The following is a 26341-nucleotide window of genomic DNA, read 5'->3' on the forward strand; positions in this document are numbered from 1 at the left end:
TTCCTGTTTGTTTCTTGCATTTCTAGAGACATTGTTGTATTTATTCCTTTCAGACCCTTTATTTGTAGTATTCTTAGATCGTCTGTGAAACTGTGACACCAGTTCTGGGTAGTTGAGACTCAAACAGTTGTATTAGATATTCATGTTTAGATAGCTTATTGTTTCTTTCTTCTGCTTGTGTTAAATTCCGTTGTTTAAATGTTATTATTTCGAAATTGTTAATGAATATAAAATGAGTAAAAAGGTAAATTGTGCAATTAATTGACTTGCCTAGATCGTACTAATAGGCACTTTCACGACTCCTGAGGGTGGGAATCCGGGTCGTGACACTTAACGCCTAAAATTTGGTATTAGACTGTTACACTTCAAGGCTACAATCCAGTCAACCTTACAATCTTTGCCATTATTTATAATATAATCATTAAAGAGGTAATATATTGCAATCTGATTTTGATATCACACTGGAGGTTTTCAAGATTGTTCTTTTGACTCACTCAATTTGGTGTTACTTCCTGCTTCTTTGTACTTGTACCATTTAGCACATAGAAGAAAATAACCCAAATTCAGAATCTGCAGCACTGCAATGAGGTAAAAGAAGTAGTCCAATCTTCCCTTGTTAAGATCCTCAGCCAACCAATTTGATGTCTTGTGAACAACTGAAGAAAATAAACTGCTTAAATAACTAGACCCTGCCATTCCAACAAAAAGGAAAGATCCTGCAATGCTCCTCATGTTTTCTGGACATTGTTTGTAAAAGAATTCACTCTCACTGAATAATGTAAGTGCCTCAGTAAGACCTGATAATGTCATCTGAGGTATTAACCACAGTCCTGACAGGGATGAAATGGCGCCTTTCCCCTGAGTTATCCCCAACGTCGGCCTAGTTAGTGCTAGGCTTCTCCTCCTGTCTTCGACGATAGCTGATATGATCATTGTGATGATAGAGATAAACATTCCAATTCCCATCTTCTGGAGAAGGGTTATACCATCTTCTTTCCTTGTGAATTTTCGGAGCCATGGAAGTAAAATGCGGTCATAGATGGGTAGCCAAATGGATATGCATAGGAAGGGAAAGACAATGAAAGATGCTGGTGGGATACGGAAATGGTTATGGCCTAATTGTCTATTGCTCTGAAAGGCTTGGAAGATTACATAGTTCTGTTGTTGGACAACAGACACATAATATACAGTTCCAGCAACCCATATTGGTACTACTCTCAGTAAGCATTTCACTTCTTCAACTTGCTGAATGCTGCAAAGCCTCCACGGATCAGCTGCAGATCCATCCGAGTTTATCTCATCTTCTGGGGTTCTTATCGCCGCTTTGTTCAAGAATCTAATAGAAAAAGCTATTTTTGTTTAGGTCAGTCAAAAAGTTAATATTCAAATTTGGATTATATTCATGTCTGGCAAGAGGAATTACCGGAACTGATCAGTGTAGCAAAGCTTGGAATTCAACGAATCGGAAGAGACGTAGTTGAAGAGGGCGACACATGGTTGTTCCGCGAGCTGCAAGTGCCTTTTCTTGAATGCAGCTACAAAAACCTGTTCCACACTTGACAAAGGGCTTCCTTTTGGTACCATTCTTACATAGATTTTAGTGCCCGCGAAGAGAAGTGCGCAAGAGAGGAACATCATAATTGTGGGGATGGCTAATCCTAGAGACCAGCTGATATTTGATTGCACATACACAATCACAGTCAAGGAAACCATCATAGCAAATGTAAGACTGAAGTAATACCAGTTAAAGAAGCTACTGATTCCTTTTCTTCCTGGTGCAGTGTTGGGATCAAATTGGTCAGCTCCAAATGCCAAATTACAAGGCCTAATGCCAGAAGAACCAATAACCAGCAAACCAAAGCCAATTAGCAAAAATGTCATTTGCTTTGTTGTTGGCCCAACGCATGACGCGGCTTCTTGGTTTCCACACACGGGAGGGTGCATCCTCGATATTGCTGCACTCAAAGTCAGAACAAGCATTCCCTACAATCACGAAGTTCGGGTATCAGAAGGAAGATTTCTTGAAAAGAAAAATTAATTAGCAACTTCTTTTGTGTTTCAAAATTAGTGTTTCTTGACAGCTATTAGTAAAGAAGATTATAACCAAGAAAGAAGAGACTGAAGCAAATCCAAGAGTTCTGTAACGCCCAAAATAGGTGTCAGAGAGGAAAGCTCCAAGCAAGGTGCCAAAGTTGCAAGTTCCATTGAAGATATTGATGATATTAGTAGCTGTTATGGTCTTCAAATGAAAAATACTAGTCAGATAAACCAAGAGGTTTGATGAACTCCCAATTGTTCCTAGCTTCTCAAATGTCTCATTCCCTACAATTGGAAAATGGTATAAAGAAAATGATACATCTCACAAATGAGCAGAGTGTATTAATAACTATTACCTATGATAAAGGGCATGGCTCTGATTCCTCTGTACCTCATGATTTCACTCTTAGTTGCCTCTTTGTCTATTTTCTCCATGCCTACTACCAACCCACTGCTTCTTTGCTTTTCTTACAACACTAAGGTACGAATAATCAAGCTTATAACACAGATTATATTTTGTGGAATCTAATTCGTTTCCCAAATCATCATGTTTATCTTTTCCATGCACTATAGGCGATAGGTGAATTTTCTCCTTTTTTTAAATCTGTCTGCATTGATAATTAAGCCCCTCAGTTTCCTGCGGCGTCCTTATGAAATTGTGGTAATTAGTTGTATTTGGATGATAAGAAAGCATTCACATAATCAGTAAATAAAGATTTTCCCTCGATTTTGGGATCAAGTTTTCTACTCAATGCACCAGAGCAAAGTTTCCCTAGCTTAGTTAGCAGCATGGGCGGTTCAAGATTATGTAATTACGATATACTTGAAGAAATTGTACATATATATTTGAGAATTTTTCACAAAGCACCATCTTTTAGTCATAATTAGCCATTTATAGATATCTTTTGCTATATTACGCTCTATAGATATCTTTTATGTTTTTATACAATGTATTTCATGTATTTAAACGGTTGTATTCATTAATACAAGAAAAAAAATAGGCGTAAAAACGGAAAATCCAGCTAAGTGTTATTTGTATTTAACTGTATTCAAGCGAAATTTCAGCTGTATTTAACTGTATTCAAGCAAAATTTCAGTGAAATACAGTAACTTTTTTGCGCAAATTCTGGGAACTTAAACTTGTTAAAAACGGAAGAAAATCAAATCACATGATAGTCTCCTAATTTAACTCAAAGAACTAAAACGAGTACACACTAATTTGTATTTTGCTCAAAGAAAGCAACTCAAAAACGTGAAAAGAAGGAAAAACCAGAGCAACACATCTGATCGAACTTCTCAATTCTCTTCTCCTTTTTTCTATTGAATACAACAAAATACAATTGAATACAGCTGAATAAAACTCTTGAATGCAACAAAATACAACTAACTTCTGCTGAATAAAATAGTTGAATATAACTAACTACAACTGAATACAACTGAATACAGTTGTATAAAACACTTGAATACAACTAACTACTGCTGAATAAAATAGTTAATTACAACTGATTAAAACTGAATACAAGAGAATAATCACAACTTTTTAATACATCTAAAATATATAAATGAATGTTGCTGAATACATGTGAATACAGTTTCACCTCTTTCATCTGTAAACATGGCTTTCGACAAAATCAAGGTTGAAAACCCTATCGTTGAGATGGACGGTTAGATCTCTTTCTCCTCTACTTTCTCTATCTCTATATTTCTTCCGTTTTTCTTGCTGAAATTTGTTGTTTTATAGATCTGTTTTTGTATGCCAAATAATAATAAAGATTGATTATGCTGTGAAAATACAGAGAGGACAAAGAATTTGAGTAACGTGGGTATGTGGGAGAAGAGAGTAGAGGTGACAATGACGGAGAAATAGAGATTTAGGGTGGAAGAAGATTTATGAAACGTAGGTTTGTGGGAGAAGAGGGTAAAGTGTATGGAAGAAGAGAGAGAAAAGCTGGTTAGAGGAAATATACGCTAATTAGGTGAGAGAAAATATAAAAAATGAGAGAAAAATATTTTGTAGCATATATGGTGCCTTAATTGTAGGATGAAACTATATTTAGATTTTTTGCTATAAACTATAAAAGGTATTTATAGGATGCAATATTTTAAAATGGTATTTATTTAATATAAATAGGGTACTAACCTATTCTATAGGTGGTAAAATTTCCTATATATTTCCCGCTAACAGGTCCAAAATGACGTGAAATGAGTATGAAGTATTCGTCTATATATCTGATTCTAACTAATTTTAAGTTTGAGATGTAATAGTTTGTTGTGTTAACTTATTTCGTTAACATCCACAATTGTCCATTTAAATTAGCAAGCAAAAAGAGGGATTCATTAATGGAGAAATGATTCTACCGTTGGGAGTCAAAATGGAATAAAGTAGGTTTTGGAAACAAGAGGAATCAGGAAAATCATCAACCAATTAAGGGTCGAATAATTTGTATTCTGTTAATTATAATATAGTTAATATTCGTCATTGGATCAATGATCAGATATGGAGCACAACGGTATATATGAAGTGAAGGGGGATTCATTAATCATTATTATCCCATGTAAATGGAATAACGAATAGCTGAATTTTCTAATTGCCCACCTGGAGCTAACTTTATAATTCCTCAACTGCGAATAAAACTTGGGCGTGAACATTACCACATTTCAAATAATTGGAACCAACTATTTCACTCAATTAGTCTTTTAAAATTCTGACATAATTTGACTATTTGGAGCTTGTACAGAATCAAATTTACATTGGTACACTAGCATTTCACGTTCTACTTTTTAGTCAGTTGCCGAATCTGATCACTACAACTAGATAAACTGCTGCAGTAGGTTATTGACTATTACGAAATGATCGTGTGGGAATCTGAAATTTGCAGAAACATGGTTAAACAAGGTAATCCTAGGATGTTCTGGAAGGTTTAGTGGCTCTTTGTTTATTGTAGTTAGACATACTTCTGCAAATACTAAGGATAGTTAGGTTCATAGACAAAGTTACGGCAGAATCATAATGTAGAGATTGTAATATTAGGATTAATAATTCTTGAAAATATTAAATGCATACTTCATCCGCTTCAATTTAGATGAGGTAGTTTGACTCGACACGAAGTTTAAGAAAAAATAAGACTTTTGGAGCTTGTGGTCTTAAAAGCTTAACGGTAAAAAATTTGTGGGACTATGACATTTGTGTGATTATAAAAGTTTCTCATTAACAGTAAAATGGATAAAATGAAGAGTTTAAAGTAGAATTATTTCCAAATTTAGAAATGTATTATTTATTTTGGAACATACTAAAAAGTACCTCATCTAGTTTGATACGGAGGGAGTATAATTTTTTAATGAATGTTTGATTCTTTTTAAGCGAATGTTCATTACTAATAATTGGCTATAAGTATATATTTTTAGTGTATTACCTGCCTTACATTGTTTTAATGATTATATGTCCGATGTTTGGGCTTAATTTGTGATGACCGATATGTCATATGTTTTAGAACCCAATTATGTGCTTCGAAGCTTTAAAAACCTCATTTTTAATCCTCCTTGATTTGCGTGCACAATTCGGGCATGTTTTCGGAAAGCTTTGATGTTAAAAATTGTGTATGAAATTTTTGCTTGGAAACCATTTGAGTTGACATCGGTCAATATTTTGAGCAAATAGATTTGGATTCGTGTTTTAACGGTCCCCGTGGGTCCGTATTGTGATTTGGAACTTGGGTGTATGTTCGGAATCAAATTCGGAGGTCCCTAACCCGAGTTATCGGGCTTTGCTGAAATTTGAAAGTTAAATGCATAATGAATTTGAAATGTTTGACAAATGGTTGACTTTTGGATATCGGGTCCGTATTTTAGTTTTGGAGCCGTGTATAGGTCCAATACTATATTTATGACTTGTCTGTGAAATTTGGTGAGAAACGGAGTTGGTTTAACATGATTCGAACATCTGGTTGTAAAAATAGAAGTTTCAATGTTTTCTTGAAAATTTCGATTGATTTGGTTTTCAATTCGTAGTTCTAGGTGTTATTTTGGCGATTTTATCGTACGAGTAAGTTTGTATGATGTTTTTAGACTTATGTGTATAGTTGATTTAGAGCCTCCAGGGCTCGGGTGACTTTTGGATAGGCTACGGAGTGAAATTGGACTTAGAAATGTTGCAGGTATTTTCAGTTCTGGTGCAGGCATCTAATCTCTCATTTGCGAGGTCAGGCATCGCATTTGTGACCTCTGAGGGGTTCGCATTTGCGAGTTGCTCATTTGCGAAGAGTAGCTAGGCCACCTTATATTCACATTTGCGAAGTTGGACAGGAGGGGGCAATGATCGCAAATGCGATCAAGTGGCCGCAATTGCGGATGGTCAATTTCGTATTTGCGAACTATTCTTTGCATTTGCGAAGATAGCAGAGGTGTGATGGTCTTCACATTCGCGATTGATCCTTCGCATTTGTAAAATGCGAACCCCAGGTCGCAAATGCGACATCTGCAACTGATCAAATATAACTTAGACGGGATTTTTGGTTCATTCTTCAAATTTTCAAACAAGAAAACCCTAGAGGCGATTTTTCAAAGAATTTTTCTTCTCCAAATCATTGGTAAGTGATTCTACACTAGTTTCTTTCAATCTTCCACTATATTTTCTTAGATTTCAACCAAAAATCTTATGTTTTCATGGTGGAAATTGGGGGTTTTGGTTAGAATTTATTTTTTTTGAAAAATGGGGATTTAGGCCTCAAATTGAGATCGGATTCCAAAATAAATTACATAACTGGGCTCGGGGGTGAATGGGTAATCAAGTTTTGGTCCGAATTTTGAGTTTGGAACAAGCGGGCCCGGGTATTGACTTTCGTTGACTTTTTAAATAATACCTTAAATTGAATTCTTTGCAATCGTGGGTAGTTCCTATGACATAATTTGAATTGTTTGGTTGGTAAATTGTTAGATTCTATTGGTTCGGAGGCTTGTTTGAAAGGCAAAGTTGTGGTTGAGCTGTGAGTTTGGCTTTTGGAGCGAAGTAAATGTCATGGTTAACCTTGACTTCAGGGAATAAGATTTATTTGTCTATTTGCTATGTGTTTAGATGTTAGGTATAACGTATATGTGAGGTGTCGAGTACTTATGCGTTGTTGTCGGGTTTAAGCATGCTGGTGGGACTTAATTCTTGTAATTATTGCTTTCTTTGATCATGTTATCCATGTTTAGACTAGTTATTATTAATTTGATCGTTCTTATCATGTCTACGAATTTTTGGTGATAATTGAGAATTGATTTCAAAGTTGAGGTTGGTATTGTGGAACCAAATGTTGAAGTAAGACTTGTTCTTGTTATTCTATCTCCCTGTTGTTATTTGTTCATTGCTCTATGGTAAGGGAGACTGTTAATGCACGAAGGATTATGCGGTGCAATGTTGTGAGTGTTAATGCACGAAGTGTGATGCTGTGCCATATTGTGAGTGTTAATGCACGAAGGGTGATATCGTTCCATGTTATGAGAGTTAATGCACGAAGGGTAATGCCAACCCATATTTATTGATTTATATTGAGAGGTTGAGAGTAAAAGCACGAAGAGTGATGTCATGCACTTTTCCTTACCGTGTTTAATTATTTTCCCTGAGCAAAGGAATAATGATTGTCCTGATTATCATTTCTGCTAAAATTTTCATACCTTGTATCCCCTTTAGCATGTCCCCCTTCCGATATTACTTGTCTAGGTCGTATTTTTTGTTATTTCGTATATATACTATTAATTGCACCGATTTATTATGTAGGTGTCTTGTCATAGCCTCATCACTACTTTGTCGAAGTTAGGCTCAACACGTACCAGTACATGGGGTCGGTTGTACTCATACTACACTATGCACTTCTTGTGTAGATTTTGGTACCGGCCCCAGCTGGTTTTACCGCAAATATGCCTTTTTCGTATTTAGGGGGTGATAATATCGAAAGAGCGCAACCACTCATTATAAGCGTTGCTATGGTATTTTGTCTGGCACGAGTGGAATATGATGTTGAGCATGATTATGCAACAATTAAAGCAGGTTGTCACGTATTTGCACGTTAGGAAAGCAGTAAATACAACAGTTTTTCATAATTTAAAGCGGTAGTAAAGGAAAGCAGTAAAGGAAAGTAATAAGGGAAAGAAACAAAAAGACAAGTCAGTTTTGCAATCGAAAAGAAAAATTGAATGCTTGAAAGAAATAAATAGATAATTGTACATAAAGACACATAAATTCACAATAATAATCTAAAATGGAAAAAGCCTAATAGTCCCCAGCAGAGTCGCCATGCTGTCGCGCCCCCTTTTTCTCGCGAAATCGGATTTATGACATTTGGGAGGACAACTCGTTCACTTTTGGGAATTGGGTTTGAATAGAAGAGTCGCCAACTAATGATTAAAGTGCATTAGGACACTAAGAAAAGACTGATTTGAACAACCAAAGATTGGATAAGGGCTTGAAATTATCCCAAGGGGAAGATGTTAGGCACCCCTCAGGATCCACTAGTGTGGTTTCTGGCCAAACTATTATTGTGACTTAAGTGCAAATAACACATAGACAAGTAAAGGCTTCAAATAAGAGGGAATTTTCACATAATGATTACAAATAAACAAAAATAAAAAAAGGAACTAAAAGAGTTGATTTTCTTAAAAGAAATGATTTAAAAAAAAGATTTAAAAGAAACCAAGAAAATGAAGGGAAGGGGGAGGGGGGTCCTAGGTTTATTAATAATATGGATTACCCCACACAACATCCGGTAATCACTCCTCAGTGAGGGGCTATACGTGATGTTATCGCGTGGTCATCATATTCATATCTACCCTTTCCCACCCCGTTAAGGTATTAAAGCGCGAAATGGTCTCGTTTACTTATTACATGCTATTACCCGCCCCAATCCTATCAGCCCCGGAGGTACTTGGGACTACTAATCCTAAAGGGAGGAGGTATTGGGCTTATTTGTGGTTTCAAAAGGTAAAATGCTAAGGCAACAAACAAAACACATATAGCAAGTTTGGGGAAGCATGTAAACCAATAAAAGGGCTAAAACAGATCTCCTTTAAACTAAAGAAAGTACATAATGTAGCATGGCTTGCATGTACTGTTTAGGGTCTAATTAAAACTTAAAAGGTTGAGGCAGATTGATTTATTACATAGTTCAAATAAGAAGCCCGAATCAGGCCTGCATGCTGGTTGTAGCTGATAAAAAGTCTGATTTAGTTTACAAGTTTACCCTATGGATGCCTAAGTGTTGGACAAAAATCCTATAGGTATGATATCTACAAACTTCAGAAACAAGGATATGAGCTGATTACATACTGATTTAAGAAAAGTTGTCAATTATTAAAGGAGGGCGAGTTTTAGCAAAAGATCATAAGTTCTGCAACTGGTAATGCATTATTATTGCTGGTTTTAGACTTATAAGCGAGTGAGGCGATTCAGATTTGATTAAAACTCCTATAGGCATGCTTTCTATGCGTTTGTCGACTTTAGAACGCTTTTATACACATAGAGAAATGCAAAAATCCTACAAACATGAAATCTAGGTGTCGTATTTTATATGAACATGATATCTAATTGCAGTTGGTTATTTAAGACCTATAAACATGTTTGCCTAATGAAAAGTGGATATGCAAGATTCAGAAAGACCTATAGGCATATTTTCTATATGCATATGCAAAATTCAGATTTCGAGTAATTATAGACGTGATATCTATATGAGAGGATGCTGGATTCCTATAGACATGATATCTATATGAGAGTGCAGAAATTCAGAAAACTCTTATGAATAGGGTATCTATATATGAGAATGCAGGATTCCTATAGACATGGTATCTACACATGAGAATGCAGAAATTCTTAGAGACATGGTATCTATATGAGAATGCGAGATTCCTATAGACATGGTGTTTATATGAGAATGCAGGAATTCATAAACTCCTATAGGCAGGTTATCTACCCCTTTTGCATACATGGTTACCCCTCCCTTTTTCACTAGCCATCCCCGAGAGTTTTACTACAAAGTTATTACAACCTAGAAAATTAAAGTAAAAAATACATCGGAAATTAAAAAGTACAACCAAGGAGAGACTGATTTAGACTTCCTGTCCGAGGTATGAAGTAAACCAACTCCAAGAGGTCATATTTCAAAGCCTTTCTTCCATTTGGATGTGTCAGAGTTCCCTAAGAGTTTCATAAGAACTCTGGGCAGTGCTTACACCCAAATGTATCACCAGATTAAGCCATAGTGCAGTGTGGAAGGGCCATCCCTCAGGTGTCCAAGTTCAGAGCGAACTCAAGGTCCCAAGGCAAGGCTCACAAGAGGGGGCAGAACTTAGGAACTAAGAGGGAGTGCAAGTGCGAAAGTAGAATTCCGAAAGTGGAAAGGGAAAAGGGAATAACTTAAAATCAGTACACATAAGGGTGTAGGGAATGAGGAAATTTGCAAGAGCAAAAAAAAGCAGGCTGATGGGCACACCCAGCAATGGGAGATGCTGGCACACCCTTCAGCCTGTTTGCTTAGAGGTTAAGACCCCATTGGTTCAAACTCAATTCATGGGCAACAACTCACATTGCCATACCTTAAGTCACAACTCTAAAATACATAGAGGTAATGGGGATAAGGAGCAAAGGTGAATCAGGCAGAAAGATATAAGCATACTAACTTAAATATTGAACTTTACAGAAACAGTAAGGTAGACATGGATATAAAAGCTATAAATGAACACATTGTGATGATGCTGAAGCTTAAATTAGTACATACCAGTTTCAAAGAAACAAATAGAGAAAATGCAGTAGTTTTGTAAAAGCCACATTGCAGACAAGAAGAGAGAATGCTATTATGTGTAAGTAAGAGTTCAAAAGGATTGTGAAAGTGTGTTGTTGTTTGTGAAGAGGGTCGTGCCTTTTATAGTGTAAAATTAGGCAGAAATAAGTAAGAAAATAGTTGAGGAACTGATTGTCAATAAATTACACAAGACTTCCCTTAATTAAGGGATTCAGATTCAAATGGGTAAAAACCATTTAAGGAAAGAAAAATGAGTAAGCACTTTGTGCACAACATGCAATTAAGGGTAAATACATAAAGGTTATTTAAGGACAAAATTTCTAATATACGTGGTTGCACAAACAAGGCAAGAAAATCAATTAATAGCCAGTAAATCAAATGTCAAGGATCTTGTATGAATGAACCGAGACAAAAGATAGGAAAAGTTTTTTTAACTTAAGGGAAATCAGCAAACAATGGAAAGGGAATCAATCAGACCTATTTAGAAGGAATTTGAATCATTCACGAGTTGAAAGCCTTTTTAGAGGAAGATTCATCACATATAAAGAGCACACAAACACGTTGAGTTGAAAGAAAATGTTGTGCCATTGCGAAAATCAATAAAAAAATCCAGTGAAGAAAGAGTTTTAGAAGAGTTTAGCCAAAGATCAGAATCATATGCAAACACGGATGTCCAAACTCGGTTCAGAGACTCGAAGTTGGTCTGAAAGAGTTAGGGGTTCTAAAATAAAACCCTTCAATTAAATCACATAATAAAACTTGGCAAAACCCCCGAATTCTAGGGTTTCCACCTTGAATCAAGTACAGAGATGAGAAGGCAAGTAATAGAAACAGGCTCAGAGGTTTCAGTTCTATGAAACCTCTTGCATGTTTCTTTCAGCAGCAGAAACTCATGAGAAAACAATGATAGCAAGTAACACGCAAAACATAGTAGCAGAATTCAAATAAAAATAGGGTAGAAGAAGCTAATACAAAACATAATAGAGAAGACTGATAAGAACAGTAGAAGAAGCATGCTAAGAAATTTTAAAAAAAACTTTAAACAGAGCTCAGTAAAAGGAATTTAATAAGGAAACTTAAGAACTTAGTAAGAAAAATATAGTAGGAGAAACATATCAGAACACAGTAGAGAAAGCATACAGTAGAAAAGCATACGAGAACATAGTATAGGAAAATACAGCAGAAAAAGCACGTAAGAATTTGGTAGAAGAAAATACAAGAACCCAGTAGAAGCAAATACACATAAAAAGGGAAAAAAGTTAGAAAACACTTAAATAATTTCAGAAAACCCTAGATCGGAAAAGAAAGATTTTGAAAGTAATTTTTTGAAAGAAAAGTCAGGAAAAGGTTTAAGACCTTAAGGAAAGCACGAATCTGGAACATATCTAAGGGAAGCGAAAAAACCTCGAAGGGTTAGGGTTTCAGAAGAACCCTAGAAATGAGAAAGGCTTTGAAAAGTCACCGATTTGAGTCGGAGAGGTCAGGATCAGGCTCAAACAACCATGGTATGCCGGAGCAAGGCCGGAGATAACCGTGGAACCTCGAATCGACAGAGGTCTAGGTACAAACCTTCAAGGTCAGGCCTTGAATCTTCAGAGGTCAGGTGTGTAGGAGCAATAAGAGGTAAGTATAAGACCCCTATAGCCCTGGAAGCCATGGATTCCGGTGGCTTTCAGGGTGGAAGCGGTAAGAGGCGGCTAGGGTTCTGAGAAGACTCGAGCGAGTTTGAGAGAGTGGAGGGTTTCAGAGGCGGCGAGTAGGTAAATATGACTTAGGGTTAGTTGGGTTGGTGAATTAAAAAAGGAAAGGAGAGAATATGGCCGTTGATCATTTTGATCAACGACCTGGATTAAACGGGGAGCCGGGCGGGTTGGATTTAATTGGGTCAAGGGCGGGTAATTTTAGGAATTGGGATGGGGTTCAATTGGGTTTAATTGGGGTAGAATTTAGGCTAAAATTGAAATAAGTGAGGCTAGTATTTAAATAGCCACTTTTACCTTATTTATTTTATAAAAAATAGTAAAATGATTTCTGGAAATAAATGAAAGGTACTAAATTAATTAATAATATCTAACTATTAAATTAAAAATACTGTACTCAATTTTATAATTATAAACGTTATTAAATCTTAAATATAGGCTAATATTGCAATTATACGCAATTTGGCTTTAAAAATATTAAATAAATTTGTAAAAAATGTGCAAAAAATCATACTAGCTATATTTTAGTATAAATATGAGAGTCCAATAAATGAATTACCAAAATGATAATTTTGGGGATAATTATTCGGTTTTTCTTGATAAAATAGGGCAGTAAATTGACAAAAAAATCTTCTTCCTCTTTTTTTTTTTTAAAAAAATGGCATACTTATATATGCATACACATGCTATTTGAAAGGCATTTTGCATATAAAAAATACAGGAAAATATTGGGTATCAACAGCTGCCCCTCTTTACCCGGGAAGGTTGAAAGAGTTGTCGGGTAAAGATATGATGACCAATTTTGACCGAACGAAATGGTTTGAAGAGGTTGACCGTGCTCTAGTTCCTGAGCTGCCTACATATCCCTGGTCTTACAGGAATTAGGCCATATGTAGTTCAGGGTCCATCGGCGAGGTATGCCGATGGAGGTTTTTCAAGAACGGACACAATGGGATGAGCGGTTAAGGTCTAATAGGGCTTGCGGGAATTGGAGCGGGACTGCTCCTACTGAGACAGACGTTGCTCGCCGGTTTACATGCAAATAAGCAATACAAGTGTATATTGTGAGGAAATTTAAACATGATGCAAGTTCCCGTCGGACCATGAATGTTGTCTTTGGACGGTTAGGATGATGTTCTTAGACCATGACATCCTGGGCCATGAAACGTATGATAAGGGATTCGCAGGCCATGAAATGATGCACACGGGCTATGATAATGATGTCTCCAAACTATGACGCCTTTGAATAATGATATGCAAAAAAACAAAAGGGGTCCTCAGGTCATGGCATGGCGTTCTCGGGCTATGAAAATGGTGCCGCCGAACAATGACGCCTTTGGGCAGATTGGCGATCTTTCAGCCCATGAGATGCAGTAGGTGGCGATCTTTCAGCTGATGAAATGTAATAAGTGGCGATCTTTCAGCCAGTGCAGATGTGAAATAAAGCGGTGATATTTCAGCCATGCCAGATGAAGTGGCGATATTTCAACCATGTAGAATGTAAATAAAGCGACGATATTTCAGCCATGCAAGATGTAAATGAAGTGGCGATCTTTCAGCCGATGCAAGATGTAAATGAAGTGACGATCTTTCAGCCATGTAGAATGTAAATAAAGTGGCGATCTTTCAGCCATGCAGAATGTAAATAAAGTGGCGATCTTTCAGCCATGCAGAATGTAAATAAAGTGGCGATCTTTTAGCAATGCAGATGGAGGTAGAGCTTAACCTTGGAAGGCAGAATGGTAGCCTTATACAATGCAGGGAATGCAGATGGAGACAGTGCTTAGTCTCGAAAGGCAGAATGGAAGCCTTATGCAATGCAGAGAATGCAGATGGAGATAGAACTTAGTCTCGGAAGGTAGAATGGTAGCCTTATGTAATGCAGAGAATGCAGATGGAGACAAAGCTTAGTCTCGAAAGGCAGAATGGTAGCCTTATGCAATGCAGAGAATGCAGATGGAGACAGTGCTTAGTCTCGGAAGGCAGAATGGTAGCCTTATGCAGGAAGTGAATGCAGATGGAGACAAAGCTTAGTCTCGGAAGGCAGAATGGTAGCCTTATGCAGGAAGTGAAAATGGCAAATGGCAATAGAGTTTTCTTAGCTGATAGCGGATTGCGGTATCGTGATTGCTAGGGATATTATGCCTGCTGGGGACACTGTTGTGTGCGAATAGAAGTTCCGATCAAGTGCAACGATTCAGAGAGTTGTATTCCTGGACTTTATGAGTGAGTGTATAGTATATTTGATGATTTTGCGACTCAAATGCCTGCATCCAAAGAAAAATCATGAGTTTGTAAAAGGGGGAAAGGTTAGTTTGTATCCCTGCTGGCTTTGCTTGACCTGCTCGGCTTTGATCCGGCGATACTTTATATATCACTGGGGTAGCATTGCTAAACAAGGCAATTTTAGTAATAAACATGCATGATTTTAGTAAAGAAAATGTAACATAAATACATAATTAAGAATAGTTTTCTTTAGATGAACCGATGACTGCGACGTGGTTCAAGACATTACAACTTTTCTTGCTCCAGAATTTTGAGGGTCCTCCTTAAAATTCTGCCCCAGTTTATTGGGATGCTGCTTCTGACAGCTGCTTGCGGCGAATGGCTAAAATCACTTCAAAATTTTGAGGATCCTCCTCAAAATTCTGCCCCAGTTTCCAAATGCGAGGGGGGGGGGAATGAAATTTTTATTGACTTGTCACCAAACCCATAAGGCTGCCTACGTATCCCCTCTTAAACGGGAATTAGGTCAGGCGTAGTTCAAATTACATCATATAAGGAAAGCATAAAGATTACACATAGTAGCATTTGACTACATCTGAATTGATCGGCTTTGGCCAGACTTCTCCGTCCATTTCTGCAAGTATGAGGGCTCCTCATATCAGAACCTGGTGAACCATGTATAGACTCTGCCAGTTGGGAGAGAACTTTCCTTTGGCTTCATCTTGATGCACAAAAATTTTCTTTAACACCAGCTGCCCCGGTGTGAACTATCTTGGCTTGACTCTTTTGTTGAAGGCTCTGGACATTCTGTTCTGATAGAGTTGACCATGGCAGACTGCATTCATTCTCTTTCCGTCTATAAGGGCTAGTTGCTCATAACAACTTTTTATCCACTCTGCATTGTCGAGCTCGGCTTCTTGTATGATCCTTAGGGAAGGAATTTCTACCTTAGAGGGAATGACAACCTCTGTACCATAAACTAACATATAGGGGGTTGTATCGGTTGATGTGCAGACTGTGGTGCGATACCCCAGTAGATCAAATGATAACTTCTTGTGCCATTGTCTGTGATTCTCTATCATTTTCCTCATCCATCCAGATCTGATGATAACCAGCGAAGCAATCTACGAATGACTGTAGCTCATCCTTGGCACAATTGTCAATCAGGATGTGTGTATTTGGCAAATGGAAGTCGTTTTTTGGACTGGCCCGGTTAATATCCCGGTAGTCGGCACAGACTCTAACCTTCCCATCCTTCTTTGATACCAGCACAATGTTGGCTAATCATGTCGGATATTCTACTACCCTGAGAACCTTATCTTTGACCTGCTTAGTGACTTCTTCCTTGATTTTTAGACTCATGTCGGGTTTAAACTTTCTGAGCTTCTATTTTACCGGTGGACATGTCGGATCAGTTGGTAGTTTGTGCGCCACAATAGATGTACTTAGACCAGTCATGTCATCATATGATCAGGAGAATATGTCCTCATATTCCTTTAGAAATTCTGGGTATTTTTCCTTTTCTAACGGTCACAAATGAATGCTGATCCGAGTTTCTCTGACATTTTCTGCATCTCCCAGGTTAACAATCTTGGTCTCGTCCGGGTTGGACTTAGATCTGTTCTCAAAATTCTCAACCTCTTTAACAATCTCTTCCAGTATATCGTCTTCTTCTAAATCTATGTCCGTTTGTTGCGTTGTCTCGTTGCATGTCACAGTCATTGGTTCATCAAGATAAGTAATATTAATGCTGTATAAATAAAGTAATGAGAGAAAATAATAAGAGTAAGATTTGTAAGGAAGCGAAAATGATTTGATAAATTTCATAACTATTTTGAACATTGGAAGATCTTATTGCGAAAATTCAAAATGCGAAAGGAAAATTAACTAGTAAAATAAAAGATAGTGCATGATTCTTTGTTCAGCCTTGCTAACCCCAGGCTTTTCAGGCTATGGTGGTTCTGATGGTCCAATTGTTGAGGCATGCTCCTCAGATTACGGCTTGTATGGAAGGGCCTTCCTCTCCCTCCTCCTCGAAGATGACACAACAATCCATGTCATCATCTTCTAGGAACAAATTCCTCACTGCTGCTAGTGCTTCCTCTTTTTCCGACCCATAGATAACATCGGCCGGCTGGAAAGTCTGCTCCAAATGTGGTATTGGCTGCTCCAGCGGGTAGCATAGACCGCGCCATGGTGGCGACCAGTTGTTGAATTCCTCCCAAGTATACTCGTATCCTAGACCGAAAGTGGTGCCATGTTTCTTCAGTTTGATAGGCTTAGGATTCCTTGGAGGTTCTTGCCAAGTCCCTTGCCAGGTTCATATCCGCACCAATTTAGTATGCTCTCAATTTTGTTGTCCCACCACTTGTATTTGTCGACGGCATTGACTCGGTCGATGTGGTGATAGGTATCTCCACCTATCTTTCTTCTGCCTCCGATTGCTGGGATAGTCTGGCGACTATATATGGGATTGCTACCGTCGCCGTGAATGATCACCTCCTGGTGATTCCACTCAAATTTCACCTCCTGATGCAGTGTTGATGCTACGGCCCAAGCGACATGAATCCATGATCGTCCCAACAACATATTGTAGGATGCCGACACGTCTATAACTTGAAAATCAACATCGAACCAAGTAGGCCCCATTTGCAAAAACAGACTGATTTCCCCAATGGTGGACCTTTGGGAACCGTCGAAAGCTTTGACGCTGATGGTCCCGTCCTTGATCTCATGCAAACCCTTTACTAATGTCCTGAGTGTTACCAACGGACAAATGTTGAGGCTGGATCCTCCATCAATCAAGATTCTAGTGATAAAATAATCTTCGCATTGCACGATGATGTGCAACGCCTTGTTGTGACTCAACCCTTCTGGTGGCAACTCATCTTCATGAAAAGTGATCTTGTGACTTTCCAGTACTTTCCCTACCATATTTACCATTTCTCCTCCGGTGATGTTGCTTGGTACATATGCCTCACTCAGCACCTTCAACAAGGCATTCTTATGTGCATCAGAACTTTGCAGCAAAGCTAGGATAGAAATCTGTGCCGGTGTTTTGTTCAGATGATCAATGACTGAGTATTCCTTGGCTTGTATCCTTCTCCAGAGATCATCGGGCCCAGTTTCGGTGATGGTCGGCCGACCAGAGGCCTACTTACTCGACTTAGCTAAATGCTCCAGAGTATAAACCCTGCCGGTTCTTGTCATACCCTATGCCGCAACTGTTTCCCCGAACTTGGACTTACCTTTCCTTCTCGCCTCGGTTGTGTAATACCAAGGCATGGAATTTGTATGGAACGATGTTACGGCCGACATTGCTACTGGAATGGGCAGCTTTACTCCGAATGTAGCATGCATTTTGGAGGGTAAAACTGCAACTTCAAACGGTGCGGGTGCGTTTGCTGGAGACCCAAACTCGACCTCAATTGGTGTTGGAGTCTTTGCAGGGGGTGGTGCTTCAAACTCAAGTGGTACAGACATGTTTACCTCGGCATTCCCAGAAGGCTGAGTCTGGACTACAATCGGATTGAGGGTGACTATTGGCTTCTTTGGTTCGTCCCTGTCTGTGATCAAACCGATCGATCCTTTGGGATCCCAATCATCCTCTATTTCAATTGTGTGAACACTTCTACCCTTATGGTCCAGCAAAGGGTTATTACGGACATTCAGAGTAGGCTCCATTACCACAATGATCTTGTTATCAATCAAAGTCTGGATCTTGTCTTTTAGAGAGCGACATTCATCAATGGTATGCCCTTTCATGCTGGAATGGTATGCATAGGATTTATTTGGATTGACCCACTGAGAAGGGTTTTCAAGGGTTATATCAGGGATAGGGGTGACATAAACAGCATCTTTGATCCTTTCGTACAGCTAGTCCATTGGTTTAACAATGGCGGTATATTGTTTGGGAGGTCTGCGGTCAAAATTTGGCCAAGGTCTAGGAAAGTTTTGGCGTGTGGGAGGTGACTGATAATGGAATAGTTGAGTATTGTAGGCTTGATAGACATGTGCAGGTTGGGAATATCTGGGTGAAGTAGGTTGATATGTAGGAGGTGGGGGTGATTGGTAAGTAGGTGGTGGAGTTTGGTAAGAGGGTGAGGGTTCTTGGTAATTCAGGGTAGGCTGATATGTGAGTGGATGTATCGGATAGGCTTGGTATTTGATAGGGGATTTGACTCTTTGTGCAACCACTACGGCACCTACGTCCCTTTTCTTGGATGTACCACCAGACTGTAAAGCCTTATTGGTAGCTTGCAAAGCTTCAAAGTTTGTAGCCATACCACTTTTGATGCCTTCCTCGATCTTTTCCCCTAGCTTGATGATGTCGGAAATATTTGGCTCTCAATCAACATCAGCCTTTCATAGTACTGCGAGTCTTGATCCCGGATGAAAAACTTGTTCATTTGTTCTTCTTCTAAAGCCGGTCTAACCTTAGCGGCTTCTAATCTCCAACGAGTAGCGTACTCGCGGAATGTTTCCGTGGGCTTCTTCTTTAAATTCTGGATGTAGAACACATCTGGCGCATTTTCTGTGTTGAACCTGAACCTGTCCATAAAGTCAGATGCCATACTCACCCAGTTCGACCATTTCTTTGGGTCTTGGCTAATGTACCAAGACAGAACATCTCCTCTCAGACTCCTCATGAAAAGCTTCATGCGAATCCTTTCATCCTTCCCTACCCCGACTACCTTGTCGCAGTATGTTCTCAAGTGGACTCTCGGATCCTCTGTACCATCAAACATCTCGAACTTATGAGGTTTGTACCCCTCAGGCAGTTCAACATCTGGCTGTATGCAAAGATCTTCGTAGTTCAACCTTTCAATCTCCTTACTTCCTTCGATACCCTGAATTCAACTAGTCAATTTCTTGAGTTCCATAGCCAGGTTCCTGATGAGTGAGTCTTTATCATCAGACTCGGGTGTGCTTGAGATGGGTTGGGTGGAGTGTGGCATGGTCTCCACATAGATGGGGGTGTTATGGTGGGTGTGGAAATGGTCATTCGTGGAATTCAAAGGTTCAGGGATGAGTTGTGGAGTATTGTTGGATGTGTGGCAAGTATTGCAGTGATGGTAAGGAGCGGGGTGGTTTTGTGGTTAGGGAATGTTTTGTAGAGGCATGGGGTTCTGAGCGTTTGGAAAATTGATATCTGGAGTGGTGAGGGAAAATGACAAGTTTGCCAAATTTCGAACCTGATCAAGTTCCTCCTGAAATTTCAACAGTTTCTTCTCGAGTTGGGACGCACTTTCTTTGGAGACTTGAGTACCATGAGTGACCTCTACCCATTCAGTTGAGCTTTCCTTTCTGGTGTTGTTCAAATCTTCCATCTTTCCTTTGTTCCTGCTTCTGATAGGACTAGAAGGAGGAGTGGGTGGAGGGCCCTTTGAACTTGTGGAATATGATGACATTGCTAGAGTGCACGAACTAACCTTTGGGGAGAGGAATAAATAAAACAAAAAGGTAACAAGTCAGTGCAAATTATAAGAAAAAATGTTGCGATATTTAAACACATAGTGCAATAATGTAAATCGTGTCCTAATTTGGGAGCCTTGTTGTGCCCAAGGTAGGCCTAGCGACAAATTGATTTGGAGAACTTAGAATGCTAAATGCCTCATTTTATTGATAAAAGTAGACGCATCCCAAAACGATACTAAATAACAAGGAATAAAATGTCACTAGTGTCCACTGGCCTTATTACATTCATAAAGCGAAAAAACAAATTCTTATCTATTTGGTCCCAACAGGACCTTCCTCAAGTTGAATGCTCTCATTAATAAAATCCTCCAGCTCGCGTAGGTTCACCAGTAGAAATGCCTTTTTTATGTGTTCTCCTTTGTTTCCTTCAACGTTCTGGCAGTCAACGACTCTCTTCCTCACTTTCCCTTCCAATTCCAGCAGACTGTACTCCAGATATTCCAACATTTCGCTAGCTTTGGCAGCCCTCTCTTTCCACTCGTTGATTTGGTAATTTGATGGAAGACTCCTCCACCAGTCTAGCAAGAGTGGGGGTGTACTAATCATACCGAAACTGGGGACCTCGTGCCTTATGTTTCTGCAAGACAAAAGGGTTAGGTCCTTATCCCCACCAGACTCGACTATTAAATACCAATAATTGACATAAGACATTTATTTCTCCAAATAAATGCACAGAGCGTGGTAGTGTCTGTTTGGGTTTTGGAAAAACCCAGTGGACTTTGGACAAGGCTATCTTAAAGAGTCATTATGCGGACCACATAACTGACATAGCTAGGTTTGACCATGATGCATGCACAGTTAAACAGAGTAAGGTTTCTATGGAGTTTTAGACTAGTACCCTTGAGCGGACAACTCAAGGGGGAAAGGCACGGAACTGTCGACTACACCGTTGATCGACTGGTTTTACCGCAAACACGCCATTTTCGGATTTAGGGGGTGATAATATCGGAAGAGCACAACCACTCATTATAAGCGTTGCTATGGTATTTTGTTTGGCACGAGTGGAATATGATGTTGAGCATGATTATGCAAAAATTAAAGCTGGCTGTCACGTATTTGCACGTTAGGAAAGTAGTAAATACAACAGTTTTTCCTAATTTAAAGCGGTAGTAAAGGAAAGCAGTAAAGGAAAGTAGTAAGGGAAAGAAACAAAAAGACAAGTCAGTTTTGCAATCGAAAAGAAAAATTGAATGCTTGAAAGAAATAAACAGATAATTGCGCATAAAGAAACATAAATTCACAATAATAATCTGAAATGTTAAAAGCCTAAAAGTCCCCAGCAGAGTCGCCATGCTGTCGCGCCCCCTTTTTCTCGCGAAATCGAGTTTATGACATTTAGGAGGACAACACGTTCCCTTTTGGGAATTGGGTTTGAATAGAAGAGTCACCACCTAATGATTAAAGTGCATTAGCACACTAAGAAAAGTTTGATTTGAACAACCAGAGATTGGATAAGGGCTTAAAATTATCCCAAAGGGAAGGCGTTAGGCACCCCTCAGGATCCACTGGTGTGGTTCCCGGCCAAACTATTGTTGTGACTTAAGTGCAAATAACATATAGGCAAGTAAAGACTTCAAATAAGAGGGGATTTTCATGTAATGGTTACAAATAAACAAAAGTAAGAAAAAGAAACTAAAAGAGTTGATTTTCTTAAAAGAAATGGTTTAAAAAAAGATTTAAAAAAAACAAAGAAAACGAAGGGAAGGGGGGTCCTAGGTTTATTAATAATATGGATCACCCTACACAACATCCGGTAATCACTCCTCAGTGAGGGGCTACACGTGATGTTATCGCATGGTCATCATATCCACATCTACCCTTTCCCACCCCGTTAAGGTATTAAAGCACGGAATGGTCTCGTTTACTTATTGCATGCTATTACCCGCCCCTATCCTATCAGCCCCGGATGTACTTGGGACTACTAATCCTAAAGGGAGGAGGTATTGGGCTTATTTGTAGTTTCAAAAGGTAAAATAATAAGGCGACAAACAAAACACATATAGAAAGTTTGGGGAAGCATGTAAACAAATAAAAGGGCTCAAACAGACCTCCTTTAAACCAAAGAAAGCACATAATGTAGCATGACTTCCATGTACTGTTTATGGTCTGATTAAAACTTAAAAGGTTGAGGCAGACTGATTTATTACATAGTTCAGATAAGAAGCCCGAATCAGGACTGCTTGCTGGTTGTAGCTGATAAAAAATTTGATTCAGTTTATAAGTTTACCCTATGGATGCCTAAGTGATGGACGAAAATCCTATAGGCATGATATCTACAGACTTCAGAAACAAGGATATGAGCTGATTACATACTGATTTAAGAAAAGTTGTCAATTACTAATGGAGGGCGAGTTTTAGCAAAAGATCATAAGTTCTGCAACTGTTAATGCATTATTATTGCTTGTTTTAGACTCATAAGCGAGTGAGGCGATTCAAATTTGATTAAAGCTCCAATAAGCATGCTTTCTATGTGTTTGTCAACTTTAGAATGCTTTTATAGACATAGAGAAATGCAGAAATCCTACAAACATGATATCTAGGTGTCGTATTTTATATGAACATGATATATAATTGCAGTTGGTTATTTAAGACCTATAAACATGTTTGCATAATGAAAAGTGGTATGTAAGATTCAAAAAGACTTATAGGCATATTTTCTATATATATATGCAGAATTCAGATTTCGAGTAATTATAGACATGATATCTATATGAGAGGATGTAGGATTACTATGACATGATATCTATATGAGAGTGCAGAAATTCAGAAAACTCCTATGAGCAGGGTATCTATATATGAGAATGCAGGATTCCTATAGACATGGTATCTACACATGAGAATGCAGAAATTCTTAGAGACATGGTATCTATATGAGAATGCGAGATTCCTATAGACATGGTGTTTATATGAGAATGCAGGAATGCATTAACTCCTATAGGCAAGTTATCTACCCCTTTTGCATACATGGTTACCCCTCCCTTTTTCACTAGCCATCCCCGAGAGTTTTACTACAAAGTTATTACAACCTAGAAATGTAAAGTAAAAAATACATCGGAAATTAAAAAGTACAACCAAGGAGAGACTGATTCAGACTTCCTGTCTGAAGTATGAAGTAAACCAACTCCAAGAGGTCATATTTAAAAACATTTCTTCCAGTTGGATGTGTCAAAGTTCCCTAAGAGTTTCATAAGAACTCCGGGTAGTGCTTACACCCAAATGTATCACTAGATTAAGCCATAGTGCAGTGTGGAAGGGCCATCCCTCGGGTATCCAAGTTCAAAGGGAACTCAAGGACCCAAGGCAAGGCTCACAAGAGGGGGCAGAACTTAGGAACTAAGAGGGAGTGCAAGTGCAAAAGTAGAATTCTGATAGGGGAAAGAGAAAAGGGGAATAACTTAAAATCAGTACACATAAGGGTGTAGGGAATGGGGGAATTTGCAAGAGTAAAAGAAAAGAAGGTTGATGGGCACTCCCAGCAATGGGAGATGCTGGCGCACCCTCCAGCCTGTTTGCTTAAAGGTTAAGACCCCATTGGTTCAAACTCAATTCATGGGCAACAACTCACTTTGCCATACCTTAAGTCACAACTCTCAAACACATAGGGCTAATGTGGATAGGGAGCAAGGATTCACAGCAGAATCATGCAGAAAGATATGAGCATACTAACTTAAATATTGAACTTTACAGAAACAGTAAGGTAGACATGGATATAAAAGCTGTAAATGAAGACATTGTGATGATGCTGAAGCTTAAATTAGGACATACCAGTTTCAAAGAAACAAATAGAGAAAATGCAGTAGTCTTGTAAAAGCCACAGTGCAGACAAGAAGAGAGAATGCTATTATGTGTAAGTAAGAGTTCAGAAGGATTGTGAAAGTGTGGTGTTATTTATGAAGAGGGTCGTGCCTTTTATAGTGTAAAATCAGGCAAAAATAAGGTAAGAAAATAGTTGAGGAACTGATTGTCAATCAATTACACAAGACTTTCCTTAATTAAGGGATTCAGATTCAAACGGGTAAAAACAATTTAAGGAAAGAAAAATAAGTAAGCGCTTTGTGCACAACATGCAATTAAGGGTAAATACATAAAGATTATTTAAGGACAAAATTTCTAAAATACGTGGTTTCACAAACAAGGCAATAAAATCAATTAATAGCCAGTAAATCAAATGTCAGGGATCTTGTATGAATGAACTGAGTCAAAAGATGGGAAAGGTTTTTTAACTTAAGGAATATCAACAAACAATGGAAAGGGAATCAATCAGACCTATTCAGAAGGAATTTGGATCATTCACGAGTTGAAAGCCTTTTAGAGGAAGATTCATCACATATAAAGAGCACATAAACACGTAGAGTTGAAAGAAAATGTTGTGACATTGCGAAAAATCAATAGAAAAATCCAGTGGAGAAAGAGTTTTAAAAGAGTTTAGCCAAAGATTAGAATCATATGCAAACACGGATGTCCAAACTCGGTTCGGAGACTCGAAGTTGGTCTGAAAGAGTTAGGGGTTCTAAAATAAAACCCTAGTTCAATTAAATCCCATAATCAAACTTGGCAGAACCACCGAATTTTAGGGTTTCCACCTTGAATCAAGTACAGAGATGAGAAGGCAAGTAATCAAAACAGGCTCAGAGGTTTCAGTTCTATGAAACCTCTTGCATGTTTCTTTCAGCAGCAGAAACTCATGAGAAAACAATGATAGCAAGTAACAGGCAGAACAAAGTAGCAGAATTCGAAGAAAAATAGGGTAGAAGAAGCTAATACGAAAAATAATAGAGAAGACTGATAAGAACAGTAGAAGAAGCGTGCTAAGAAATTTTTAAAAAAAGTTTAAACAAAGCTCAGTAAAAGGAACTTAATAAGGAAACTTAAGAACTTTAAAGAAAAATATTGTAGGAGAAACATATCAGAACACAACAGAGAAAACATACAATAGAAAAGCATACGAGAACATAATATAGGAAAATACAGTAGAAGAAGCACGTAAGAACATAGTAAAAGAAAATACAAGAACCCAGTAGAAGCAAATACACATAAAAAGGAAAAAAAGTTAGAAAACACTTAAATACTTTCAGAAAACCCTAGATCGGAAAAGAAAGATTTTTAAAGTAGTTTTTTGAAAGAAAAGTCAGGAAAAGGTTTAAGACCTTAAGGAAAGCACGGATCTAGAACAAATCTAAGGGAATCGGAAAAACCTCGAAGGGTTAGGGTTTTAGAAGAACCCTAGAAATGAGAAAGGCTTTGAAAAGTCACCAATCTGAGTCGGTGAGGTCAGGATCAGGCTCAAACAACCATGGTATGCCGGAGCAAGGTCGGAGATGGCCGTGGAACCTTGAATCGACAGAGGTCTGGGTACAAACCATCAAGGTCGGGCCTTGAATCTTCAGAGGTCAGGTGTGTAAGATCAATAGGAGGTAGGTATAAAACCCCCATAGCCCTGGAAGCCATGGATTCCGGTGGCTTTCAAGGTGGAAGCGGTAAGAGGCGGCTAGGGTAAGAATCGAGAGAGTTTGAGAGAGTGGAGGGTTTCAAAGGCGGCGAGTAAGTGAAAATGACTTAGGGTTAGTGGGGTTGGTGAATTAAAAAAGGAAAGGAGAGCATATGGCCATTGATCATTTTGATCAACGGCCTGGATTAAACGGGGAGCCGGGCGGGTTGGATTTAATTGGATCAGGGGAGAGTAATTTTAGGAATTGGGCTGGGGTTCAATTGGGTTTAATTGAGGTAGAATTTAGGCTAAAATTGAAATAAGTGGGGCTAGTATTTAAATAACCACTTTTCCCCTATTTATTTTATAAAAAATAGTAAAATGATTTTCGGAAACAAATAAAAGGTACTAAATTAATTAATAATATATAAATATTAAATTAAAAATACTGGACTCAAATTTGTAATTATAAACGTTATTAAATCTTAAAAATAGGCTTATATTGCAATTATACGCAATTTGGCTTTAAAAATATCAAATAAATTTGTAAAAAATGTGCAAAAAATTATACTAGTTATATTTTAGTATAAATATGAGAGTCCAATAAATGAATTACCAAAATGATAATTTTGGAATAATTATTGGGGTTTTCTTGATAAAATAGGGCAGATTTGGACTTTATTGAGGAATTTGAGTGAGAT

The 26341-nt window shown here is 38.2% G+C and overlaps 1 protein-coding gene across 2 annotated transcripts; it reads right to left on the reverse strand.

Moving 5' to 3' along the window:
• Nucleotides 1–379: 379 nt before the first annotated feature.
• LOC104245076 (protein NRT1/ PTR FAMILY 2.10-like) lies at nt 380–2756 on the reverse strand. Of its 2 annotated transcripts, XM_009800632.2 has the most exons (5): nt 2394–2756; nt 2105–2322; nt 1742–1983; nt 1424–1555; nt 380–1336 (listed from the first exon to the last, which is right to left on the reverse strand). In XM_009800632.2, exons 1-5 carry the CDS (start codon nt 2470–2472, stop codon nt 472–474), a joined length of 1536 nt encoding a protein of 511 aa, XP_009798934.1. In that variant the 5' UTR covers nt 2473–2756; the 3' UTR covers nt 380–471. The 2 variants fall into 2 exon arrangements, with proteins under 2 accessions (XP_009798934.1, XP_009798933.1); XM_009800631.2 differs by having other exon boundaries at nt 1424–1983; nt 2394–2755.
• Nucleotides 2757–26341: the final 23585 nt, after the last annotated feature.

This window comes from Nicotiana sylvestris, chromosome 10 (genome assembly GCF_000393655.2).
Source record: "Nicotiana sylvestris chromosome 10, ASM39365v2, whole genome shotgun sequence".
In the NCBI taxonomy this organism is placed as follows: domain Eukaryota; kingdom Viridiplantae; phylum Streptophyta; class Magnoliopsida; order Solanales; family Solanaceae; genus Nicotiana; species Nicotiana sylvestris.